This window comes from Peromyscus californicus, unplaced genomic scaffold (genome assembly GCF_007827085.1).
Source record: "Peromyscus californicus insignis strain IS unplaced genomic scaffold, ASM782708v3 Scaffold_17__1_contigs__length_78620276, whole genome shotgun sequence".
In the NCBI taxonomy this organism is placed as follows: domain Eukaryota; kingdom Metazoa; phylum Chordata; class Mammalia; order Rodentia; family Cricetidae; genus Peromyscus; species Peromyscus californicus.
In genome coordinates this window covers 64030644-64042676 of record NW_026294469.1, presented here as the reverse complement: position 1 = coordinate 64042676, position 12033 = coordinate 64030644, and the positions used below count along the sequence as shown (strand labels likewise).

The 12033-nt window shown below is 54.1% G+C and overlaps 1 protein-coding gene across 1 annotated transcript in view; it reads right to left on the bottom strand.

Moving 5' to 3' along the window:
• Smad7 (SMAD family member 7) overlaps positions 1 to 8669 on the bottom strand; it is a 28404-nt gene extending 19735 nt beyond the window's left edge. The window contains exons 1-3 of the mRNA XM_052742563.1: positions 7854 to 8669; positions 6488 to 6541; positions 1217 to 1291 (exon numbers count right to left, since the gene is read on the bottom strand). Of these exons, the coding sequence (XP_052598523.1) occupies positions 1217 to 1291; positions 6488 to 6541; positions 7854 to 8475 (751 nt within the window). The 5' untranslated portion in view covers positions 8476 to 8669. The remainder of the gene's footprint in view (positions 1 to 1216; positions 1292 to 6487; positions 6542 to 7853) is intronic.
• Between the last annotated feature and the right edge of the window lie 3364 nt (positions 8670 to 12033).

Below are 12033 nucleotides of genomic sequence, written 5' to 3'. Positions count from 1 at the left end.
TCCTTCTTTTCCTGCTCAGTTCTCATTAGAAGCTTTGAGTAAACAATACCCTCGGTCTCAGATAACAGTCAGAGTACACACTGCACTGAAATCCAAACAAACAAGGGTCCCCCTACAGCCATTTCCCAGCAGGCTCAATTCCTGGAGGGGGAAGTCTGGGATGTGGGTCCAGAATGGACTGTACCTCAACCACACACAGGGGGCAGCTCTTAACAGTCAGTCACGAGGAGCCATCCCACTACCGAGGGCGCACAGGTCCCACAACTTCCACTAAGAGATGTTACACCAAGACCTCCACCAATGGCCCAGAAGGCCAGCGACGCTGAGTGCCCAGAACTGTCCTGGAATTTCCCCCACCCCTTTCCCTCTTGCTTTGTAGCTAGTTCTTAGAAAATACATGACGTGGTAGGGGGAGGGGAAATGAAGAAAAAAACGGTCCATAGAAAGAGCGAGCTGTCTCCCGGAGTGCTTCTTGTCCTCAGAGACAATAACGCACAGGGCTCTCTCCCCACACTGTACCTCCTCCAATCCTATGACTCTCTAGCTCCATCTCTCCGGGTCTTTGGTCTGTGAACCCTGAAGAAAGCTTGTCCAGCTGAGGACACCTATGGTCTACGACAAGCCCCTGCCCTGCCGCAACAGAAACCCCGCAGTCCACTGAAACCCAGCTTGCACCTGGGCTGTGCCCCGTCAACGTGGGTCTGTCTCCTTCAAGGCATGCGTGCAAGAGCAAAATAAGAGCTTAAAAGCGCCTGAGATCTTGCCAAAGTTAACAAATGGAAGAAACTTAAGTCAGGAGCTGCTTAAAAACCATGAGGGAACGGCAAGACGGCTCACCGGGTAAAAGCGCCCACCACCTCGCCTGATGACCTGAACTCCATCCCTGGAGCCCACAGGGCGGAAGGAGAGAAACAACTCCTATAGGTTGTCCTCTGAAGACATGTGAGTAATAAACACACACATACAAAATTCAGAAAAACAAAAAAATAACCACAAAGCTTGTCTCACACACAATCAGCTCCCAGTTGACTTCAGTTTTCCCATTCCTGGGAAGGGCAAGGACCACGGGATGACAAGCTGAAGGGCACTACCATCACCCCGGACGTGTCTAGTTTAAGGCATATGCCAACAAGATCAATTCCAGACCAGCCCGCTGCCACCCCCCCTACATTCCTTTAGCCTCCAGCAATTTCTAAGAAAGGAGAAAGTGTCTTACCTGAAAGCCCCCCAGGGGCCATATAATTCGTTCCCCCGGTTTCCGCGGAGGAAGGCACAGCATCTGGACAGGCTGCTGCAGAGTTGGAAGAGAGAGAAGTAAATACGCAAATAAGAAGAAAGTCAGGGGCTATAGAGATGGCTCAGTGGTTAAGAGCACTCACTGACTGCTCTTACAGAGGATCAAGGTTCAATTCCCAGCACCCACATGGCAGCTCACAACCATCTGTTAACTCCAAGATCTGACTGACACCCTCACACAGACATACATGCAGGCAAAACACCAATACACATTAAAAATAAATAAATTATTAAAAAAAAAACCACCGTTCATTCTTACAAACACTAAAGAGCATGAAAGAAAGACCACACATTCCAAAGGGCTGACTCACAGGCACGCTGCAGATTATTAATGGTCTACCCGGCTTCATGGTCCAGCCTAAGACAGACCACAGCACTTTGTCACCCGTCTGGGCTCCAGGCGGCCAGTTAATCATTAGTCAAGTCAGGCTCAATCACAGACTGGCTGGAATTTCTCTTCTATTACAAGTCTCCCATTGAGATCAGGTAATTCCCAAGGTCAAGGAAGGTTCGAAGTGTACTTTCTCAACCCAATTTTCTCTCCCATCAGGCAAAGCCTCCTTCCTCCCACTCCCGTACTGACTTCTACCAGTTCTATCATAGATCCACCTGGGTACAGCCCATCATATCAAGACAGACTTCTCAGCAAGGAAAGGACTCTCAGCTGGAGGGAAATGTTCTACCTGCTTCCAGACTGGTCCAAACCCACCTCTGGAAACCTGCCCAGACCACCCCATTCTTACGAGGCTGCCTGCCTCAGTTCCTACACAATCTTTCTAGCACTGCTTCCTTCCATTGTCTTTACTAGACCTTAACCTACAGATTCTGTATCCTCAGCCTCTCCCCGCACCCCCAGGTGCTCAACACAGTGACCTCCATGTAATGACAATTCCAGCTGAGAAAGAGACCAGCTACAACCGCCCTCCAAGCAATTACAACAACAAAAAATAGTGCCCACGAATCCCAACTAGTTAGTCCCCAGGAACACAAATGCACGGGCCCCTGGAACTTTCTTCTGCACCATTACCAATGTCCAAGTTCTTTCCAAGTCCCCACAGAAAGTGTGGCCCTGGGAAACACACTCATCACTGGTTTGTACAGACTCCAGTTCTCCCACCCCAGGCTACCAGGCATTAGCAGATGCCCCTTTGGCCACACTGGCACACAGTTACTCAAAGCAAAAGAGAAGCCTAGAGGCAAGTAGCCTGGACAGCCCTTCAATGGCACAATAGTTGCCTCCTGTTCCTGACAAAGGGAAGGTGACTCTACCAAGCCTATCCAACACACGGTGTCCCCCAGAAGTCTCTGCTGAGGGTGCCTCCCTGTGAGGCCTCCTCTTCCCAAAGCTGGAAGATTAAGTGTTCAAAACCCTCCAGTGGGGAGGAAAGGGAGGTGGGGCACTTGGGTATATAGCACTTGCTCAGCACGCGTTTAAAAGTTAAAGAAAAACCTCTTCTAAACGGGAGGGAGCGTGGAGGAGTGGTTGGCTAGGGGAAAGAGAAGGCTGTTCCCAACCTCATTTCTTCGGGGTAGAAGATAATTCCTACCAGGAATATACAACTTTACAGGATGCGCTTAATCAAATGGAAAACAATGAGGGAAGCCGGAAAAGGAGTTCCTTGTCATATGGCGCAAGCCTGTACTTTCTAAACTATGGTTCTTGCCCCACCATTTTCTAGAGATTGGCTCCTCATCCCCCCTCCTCCACTCCCCCCAAAATGGAAGACACCCTATGGCCACTCCCCCAGCTCTGGCTGGCTGAATGCCAGGGGCAAGGTGTATTTCAAAGGCAAAGCCTGGCCTCTCCAGGGCGGGCCTGGAGACCTCAGTCAGGGTGTCAGCTTGGCTCACATCAAAGGTGAGCCAGCTCCAAGCAGGATGCAACCACAAGTGATTTTTATGAAATGTGCTATGGCCTCTGCATCGCCTTTGATCTTAGGAGGGATTTACACACATTAATTAGGCCTCCCTACCACCCCTGTGAAGCAGGAACACATTCGATAGGCACCCAGGTAAACTGAGGTGCCACTGACTGGGCCAGGGGCCACCCAGGGAGCTAAGGCACCCAGGTCCAGCTCTTATGCCAGGGCTTCCATTCCCAAGCAGGCTACCAAGTCCTAAACCTCTTCCCTGGAGTTGGCCTGGCTGAGCCAGTCAGTGGTGTCTAGATTGGCTCCAAGCTATTCCCTAGCTTACAAAGGTCAAGTGGGCCAGATCTGCATCCACCCCCCCAAACACTCTGCAAAGATAAATTTCTCAAGTCAGAGTCTCATCTTCCACCGTCTCCTGCTCCCCAGAGCCCAGCCTGGCAGACAGCAGAGCTGGGCATTTCTGGCTCTCCTCTACCACTACACATTACCAAGCACCTCAGTAAGCCCTGGGTTCTGTGGAAGAAAGACACACATCCCCTTCTCCCAGCAGTTCTAACAGAGCTGCAACCGAGAACCTTTTTAAAGGTTCTTTCCAACTTAGTTCTTCTGAGTTTCCCAGGACTACTTTGTATAATGAATGATGGAAGCTGTAAGTAAATAAATGAATGAATGATCTAAGCAAACTCATGAACAACCTAGTCTCAAAGAGACTTGGAAAAAGAGCAAGCTAAGAGATCTAAATTAAAAGGGCCAGATCACAGACTAAGATGTCAGCGGTTCAGCTAGGCTTTGAAGGCTGTTCCATGAAGAGGCCATCCCAGCAGCCAGTCCCCAGCCTCAGAGCAGCAGATACAGTGCTCACAGGAAGAGGCACCCTCAAGCATCCCAACTCTACAAAGTGAGATAGATCTAGGAACGAACAGCAAATTCTTTTTCCTTGTGGGATGGGGAAATGGGAGTATCTTCATGCCTTGCACAGGCCACAAGTCACAGCCACTTTGTCCTAAGGTCCAGACAAGCCCCAAACTTGCGGCAGACTACTCTGTTTTGGGAACGTATATACAGAACCAGGTGTAGGTCTAGTCTAGGCCCTTCCAGAGGCTGCAGCCATCACAAACCAGAGTTCCCAGTTCAACCTGCCAGTACCTCCAAAAGGCTCAACTCTCCCAGGTCTCAGTCCCTTCTAATCGCTTCCCCTGGAGGAGGGAGACTCCAGAAGGGATTCCCTCGGTTGGTTGTCTCATTAAGATTTTAACAGTTGTCCACTGTAAAACCCTACTTCCTGTTTCACCTATGTAACCCAACACCAAACTCTTCAGGCTCAGGCTGGGAAAGCATAGCTGAATCCCCAGGTCCAGCGCTTTCCCATACACTGGGTGGAGAGAAAAACATGTGACAAGACAGCAAAGGCCCCTGAACAGGTCTTGCTTCAACACCCCTGGGCCACCATAACCAGCAAAACTTGCCCTAGACCAGACCCCTTAGGCCAGTCCCCCTTGCTCTGCTGTTCTGGCCACTCCTCTCCCAGGGGCTTTCCGGTCACCTTCCCCATGTTCTTACACAGTGGTGCCTGAGTTTGGGTCCTTTTTGTTTTGTTTTAAGCAAGGCATTTGGGGTGAGTAACCAGCTGCTGGGTTTCCGATTGGCAGGTTAATCACTTCCTATTGGCTGATGTGAGGAAGGTTGCTCCCCTCCTTGGAAATGGCACATTCCCTGTCTTTGTGGCTTCTCTGTTTACACACATTTTGCTACCTAATGTCAACACTTGCTAATGAATAAATATATCACTCCACTCCCCGAAAATGAGGTCCTGGCCTGCCAGAATGACTGCTTAAATCTTGCAAGCAGATTTACCCAGTATCTTTTCTGCAAACCCCAGAGCACGTGGCTCTTCTTTTCTACGGAGTCTGGACTTCAGGGGATCATCTACCAGAGCTGTTGTCACCTCTAGGGCCACAGGGACCTCTCTTTCTGTATAAGGTTAACTCCCCACCTTTGAAAGATGCGGAGGGAAAGTAAAAAAAAAAAAAAAAAAAAAGAGAACTGTGGTGAACCCCTGGAGAAGTCACCTCTTGGAACGAGTCTTGATTCTTTAAGCCACAAACTCAATCAAGTTATAGCCACTCGAGTTTCCTAGCGCCAGTTATAGTTTGTTGCAAATACAGAGAGCCAGTTATCTTGTCATTAACAACCATTTATCTGGTGTTTTGTATATCGAAAGCAAAATATCACATATTCTGCAGGCCACCTATTAGACAGGCACCAGGCAAGCGGCAACGCCTTCCCTTCTTGAGGGAACTGGTGGAGTATGCGGAGGGAGGGCTAGCTGGGGCTTCACTCACACGTTCATTAAGTATTTAACTTATGACAGTGTCCCCACAAAACTTTTAATGGGGGCGGGTGGGGGGGGTGCACAAAAGCAAACTCTCACGAAGGCAGAAGGCTCAAGAGCTCAATAGAGCCCAGCCCTTCCTTTCCTTGGCAAAGCCAAGATGTCTCAAGTGTTGCATTTTTGTAAGCACCACATAACAGGCACAAAACCCAACGTTAAAACCTAGACTTCCAGCAAGTGATTCTGTAATTCTTCCACTGTCAGAAGGAAGTGGGGCTTGTCCCTGCTGTCACCCCCCATCTGTTGTGCTGACCCTGTCCCCTGGCACCGTCAGCTCTAAAGGGATGGGTCCTAGTGCTGCCAGCCAGGAGCTGAATGCAGACAACCACGACAGGCCTGGTGCCAGTCTCAAATGGGCTTCTGCCCTGGCCCCCCGCCATCCAGGGACAAAGCAACAGGCAGGCAGAGCTATGCTGAAAACTTCCATGGTCTCTCTACCAAGAATTCTGAGAAAACCCCAGGAGAAAACTGACATGCAGGGGACTGAACAGGGAGAGATCATCCCCTGTAAGCTGGCTGCACTTCTTGAAGACTTCCCGCGTTACTACAAACCGAAGCTTCTGAACCTCATCCACTTAACCTACCCATAAGTCTTACAAAGCTTCAGAATGTTTCCATCGACCTGTCGTATTTGGCTCCCAAGGCATTCAGTGGATTAAAAGCCTCCATGTGTTAAAGCTGAACTAAGTTCCGTCACACAGTTCAAATGCATAAAAAAGGAACAAATTATGAAACATATCTAGGGGGGGAAAAGCTATCTTTATAGGGGGGACGGGGGGAATCCAATCACAACAGGAAAAATCTACCAAACCTGCAATAGAGGAAACTTTAACTGCCTTGAGCAAGCCAAGCACCACCCCAGCCCCAACCTAGACACAAAAACCAGGAACCTAAGAAAGGAAAAGACCTTTGAAAATCATCTACTCACCAGTTGGTTTGAGAAAATCCATTGGGTATCTGGAGTAAGGAGGAGGGGGGGACTCTGAAATTAAAAAAGTAAGAGAATATAAAGGCTGAGCCATGAGAAACAGAGATAGAAACTTATGATAACTCAGGCATTCTTTTAGCCCAACTGTTTGTCTTAGCTGTGGGGGTTGGAGGCAGGGCCGCGAGGCGGTGATTGCCTTGATATTTAGCTGTCAGATAAACAAAAGAGACCGCCTGGCGCCAGCCTCCGCGCTCCGCTCCTCCACGTCTGCGGCCGCCGCCGCGCTCGGCGGGCCGGGGTGGAAACCACCGGCTGGGCCAGGGCTCCACCGGCGGGGCCGCGCACAGAATAGTCCGCGGGGGGGGGGGGGCGCCCGGGGCTGCTTCGCGTCCTAGACTACAGATCCCGCTCCCCCAGTCATCCCCGCCTCTACGAGCACATTTCACCTCCGCCCTCGCTGCTCAGCTTGGCACCCACGCGCCCAACTAGGTAATCCTACCCAGCCCACCCGAGAAAAAGCACCCTAAGTGTGCTGCTGAACTTGTAAGACTTGAGGACAGCAGGGTACGCCCCTCTATCCTGAGCACAAAGATGTGGAGAAAAGAGAAGGCATGGAAAAGCTAGGAAAATATGGGTAGGAACCTGCTCAGGGTCCCAGCCATGAAGCCCAGGCCCCAGGGCAATTAAGAAGAGGCAGACGCAGGGAGCTGGGGTTCTAAGGACCACTAATTGTATGCTTTTCGGTGAGAAATAAAGGTAAAAGTAGAGGCCACCCAACTTCTCCAAGCTGTTTGTTCCTTCTCACCCTGAAGCTGGCACAGCTGGGAGTGGATACCCAGTTCGGTCTCCATCCTACCACTGCCCCCAAACTCCAAAGCTGTGAGGCCAGGACAGTATCTGGGCCACTTGTGCCCCACGTGACTGTCCTTATTTACTAAAGGAGAGGAGACTTTCCAGCTTTTATAGCTAGTTTCTCCCAGCCTTCCTTGGCGGGCTTGGACCGAATCCAACTCGGCCACACACCTCAACGCCTTTCCGGGTGCGGGGGACGCGTGATCCCCACTTCGCTCTGTATTCCCTTGCTGACCCGGAAATAAGTGTCTCATTTTTCTGCAGCATGTCTGTTCACTATAAGCATAAGCAGTATCCGTGAGTCCTCCCCTCTGGAGGGTGGAGGGCGAGTGCGATAGAATATTGAAAGGGAACCCCAAGGAACGTCCAAGTTTCCCCTGGTCCCTTCCCTAATTTAGTTCCCTCCTCTCTTCCAGAAAGGGGGGGTGGGGGGGGATGCACACACACCCTTGAGCATTCTACCAGCACTTCTGCGCCAAAGGGAACGGAAGGTGGACACAGAACAACTTCTTACCTAGTTCGCAGAGTCGACTAAGGTGATGGGGGTTGCAGCACACAAGCTCGGGGTTGATCTTCCCGTAAGATTCACAGCAACACAGCCTCTTGACTTCCGAGGAATGCCTGAGATCCGGCCACCTGAACACTTTGCACAGCAGGAGGGGGAGCGAGTAGGTCGAGGGCGGCTGCGCGGGCTGTGCGCTGGCGGACGCCCCCGGGCCCAGCCTGCAGTCCAGGCGGCCGGGCAGCAGGAGGCACGCGGTGCGCGTACCGCCACGGGACTCCACGGCCTGGAGCAGCAGCTCCAACTGCCGCTCCTTGAGTTTCTTGAGCACCGAGTGCGTGAGCGCCTTCAGATCCGCCTCGGCGCCCCCGGCCGCCCCTGCACCCGAGGCTGGGGGATGGGGATGGTGGTGACCTTTGGCACCTCGGACCGCCTTGCCCAGGCAGCAGCCAGCCCTGCCCGCGCCGCCGCCACCAGCCCCATAAGCCCGGCCGTCCGTCGCCCCTTCTCCCCGCAGTTCGCCTCCTCCTCCGCCGCCGCCGCCACCCCCCACGCCCTCCTCCTCGTCCTCGCCGCCGGGCGCACGGCTCCTCCAGAGACGCCGGACGAGCGTAGATCGTTTGGTCCTGAACATGCGGGGCGAGGAGGCGAGGAGAAAAGTCGTTTGCCGGCTAAGGAGCGAACATGACCTCCGCACACCATGAAGAAGTCGGGCGCCGAGTTGGGGCAGCAGGCGCAGGCGACAGCAGCAACAGCAGGGGCCCGGGCAAGAGCGGCGGCGGCCCGAGGGGCGCTCCGTGGCATGCGCCAGTCTCCCGGAGGCCGGGGCGCGCGCGGGGGCCCAGGGGCGCCCGCCGGGGATCGGGGGCCTGCGCTTCGGCTGCCCCACCCGGCGCGGCCCGCGCCCTGCGCGGCTCTCGGGCCCCGGCGCGCCCCGGAGGAACGCGGCCGCCGCTTCCCTGGGGGCGGCCGAGACTACCCCGATGGACGCCTCCCCCAAAAGAGGCCCCCCTACAGTGGCTCCCGAGTGTCGGGCTCGCCAGCTTCGGCTTCCTACATGGAAGATCCTCGGGGGCAAAAAACGAAAGGCGTTAGGCTGAGCTACTGAAGGGAGGAAAAAGCCTCTTTCCCCCTTGCTAAGCAACTTAATTTGGGGGTGGGGAGAAGCAGGCAATTAAAAAAAAAAAACCAGGCACACGATTTATTTTTTTCTCCTATATCCTTAGTAACCGGATCTCCTCGAATTCTGTGCACGCGAAGACTAGAGGGAGGGGGCCGAGTAGACTTCACCCCGTGTGAGACGTCTGTAGGGTCTCTCAAAAAACCCCAAAACCAAATACGCAAAGCCCCCAATGAAAAAACACAACACCTCCTCGCACCTCGGAGGTCTGGGGGCCACCGGATGGAGCCTGGATTTAAAAGAGAAAATGTTTACAAAGTAGAACAAGATGTTGGAGGGGTGGGGAGGAAAAAAAAAACGTATCCACGAGTTACATCCCCCTTTTTTTCCTTGCAGAACCCCGCCGATCTTCCTTTCCTTTTCTTCTGCCGAAAAAAAAAATCGTATTTCTTTTAATCCACAGAAAGGTCTGGCTAGGCTGCTTCAATCTTGCGTATCTGGGTGTTTTAAGAGTCTCTGGTCTTTCCTCCTGCGCTCCCGGGGGCCCAGGTCCTCGGCGGGGACTTCCTCGGTGCTGGGGAAGCAGGGGCAGAAGATGCTGCGGCGGCGGCTGCGCCCCGGGGGGCTGTCAGCGCGGGGGAGGGCGGCGCGGCAGCGGGCTCTGGCGGGTCGCAAGCTCTCGCCCCCGGAGGGCACAAACAGCAGGCTAGTGTGGGGGCCGCCGGTGCCCCTTCCCGTGGTCGCGGGTGGACGCCGAGGCTGCCCGCATGAGCTGCTGGCCCCGACACGACTGTGGCGGCAGGAGGCCCGGGTGTCCTCTCGCTGCCTCTTCCTCCGAGACTCTCCTCGTCGCGCCCGGGAGCCTCCTCGTCCCCCGTCCGCCCTCTCCTGGCGCTCGAGTCCTTCTGCCGCCGCTGGGGGCTCGCCGCGCCGCACTCAGGGACTCCGGGGCCGAGCGCTCGGCGGCGTGGCGCCGGCCGGCTGGCTGGCTGCGTCTGGAGCAGCTCTCTCCGGCGCGGCGAGCGGACCGAGCGAGGCGCCCGGCTGGCTCTGCTGGCGCAGCTCGGGGACAAGATCCTCTGTGCGCCGATCTGCGAGCGAGTGTGCCCGGGGCTCGCCGCCTCCCGCAAGGCCTCCCGCCTCCGCCTCCTTCCCTCCCCCCTTTACCCCTCCCTCCCCCGCCCCCAGCCGCCGCCGCCGCCTCCTTCCCGCCCCCCCCCCCCCCACCCGTCCCTCCGCTCGGCTGGTTCCACTGCGCAGTGGCGCGCCCGACTCCGGCCTCGTCACGTGGCCGTCTAGACACCCTGTCGCTTTAAAAAAAAAAAAAAAAAGCGATTGTGTTTCGCAAACAACAGATCGGGTTTCTAAAAGCTATTTCAACCCCCCTCCCCGTTACCGCCACCCTCTCCCAGGTCTGCAGAGGGGTACCCAAGGGCGGAGGGAGGTGGGAGGCCGGGACAGCCTGGGGGTCGGCGGAGACCCAGCGGGAGCAGGGGAGGAATCGGAAGAGCTGGGGGTATGGAGCCGGCGAGTTTGGAACGGAACGAGTTGGTCCGTGGCCCGATTTAGACCAGCGGAGCTCGCCCCAGCGCTTCATTCATTCGATTTGTTTTAAGGCCCTGGCGGCAGATCCCTTGGAAAGGGGAGGAGAACGCTGTCTGTTTCAAAGACATTTACACCGGCCAGGACAGAGGCCCTGGGAAGTGTGCGCTAGAGGGAACAGCCGGCGGCCGAGGGCGGAGAGGCGGCGCGAATGTGACCTCAGCGGCCGCCGCGCTCCCTCCCGCCCTCTCCCGCTCCGGGCTCGGGTTTCTAGGACTGCCTGGAGAAGTGTGTCTTGTGCACAGCTCTGGAATGCATTTGGCAGGCTGACGAGCAGCGAGGGGCAGCATCCTGGAGGGAGGAGGGGTGCAGCTCGCCTGCGCGCCGCCGGCAGGTTTCCTCCCGGCCCGGAAGACCTCCGGCACCCGCCACTGGGCCTCCCGGCGCGGAAAGGTTACCCAGCGAGCAGACCTGTTTAGAGCTTTCATTCGCACGCGGGTCCTGTTTCTGCGTCCTGCTTGGCCTCGTGGCTTTCAAGGTGCTTAGGGTCAGAGTGTTTATCCCTTGACCTCAGGTACCAGGGAAAGCTGTCCCCAGATGCAGGTGACTGCTTGGAAGTAGGAAAGATATTTGTCAAGCAAAGGTCCTGGGTGCTGATCTGAGAATAGTACTAACTAGAGTGTTGCAATGTTACTGAGACCACTAGTTGGCATGGTGATCCAACCTCGCATTATTTACTGGATTTTTAAAAAATCGTTTTAAAGTGTGAGATTACGACAATAATGAAACTCTGAGGGAGTTTAAAGAATTTTTACAAAAAGTGGAATGTAATATTTGTATTTCCCCACCGGAATTATATGTTTTGAAAAGGATAAAATTTAGATGCCCTCCCTATCCAGTAACAATACTTGCTACATATTTAGAGGGCTGGAAGTATCATTCAGCGGAGGCCCTGGGTTCAGTTCCTAACACACACACACACATACACACACACACACACACACACACACACACACACACACACACACACGGTAGAAATCAACACTTAGAGTCAACAGTTTTGGTCACATGACCCTCCTTCAGCTATGGAGCCCTAAGTTGAGAGGAGACAGCAAACTGCTAAGAGTATGGAACCATCCACAGGACAGGACAGAGAGCAACGCTTCGAAAGTGACTGAGTAGCATAGCAATTTTGCTAAAAATTAAAACGCCGCATATTGGAATTGTGTGTACACACTCTAAAGCCACCTAGGCAGAAGGCCGCAGTCAAGATGACCAAGGAAGAAGAATCCACCCGTAAACAGGCAGGAAGCGACCAAAGAGACAGAAAAGAGGTCTAAGAAATGTATGATATAGTCACCTTAGAAAGGAATAGGAAGGGGCTGGAGACGTGGCTCAGAGGTTAAGAGCACTTACTACTCTTCCAGGGGACCTCCCAACATCCACTTCTCCAGCTCCAGAAGAATCTGACCCCCTCTTCTGGTCTCCTCCACAGTGCACTCATACTTGCTTGTGTGTGTGTGCGCCCCC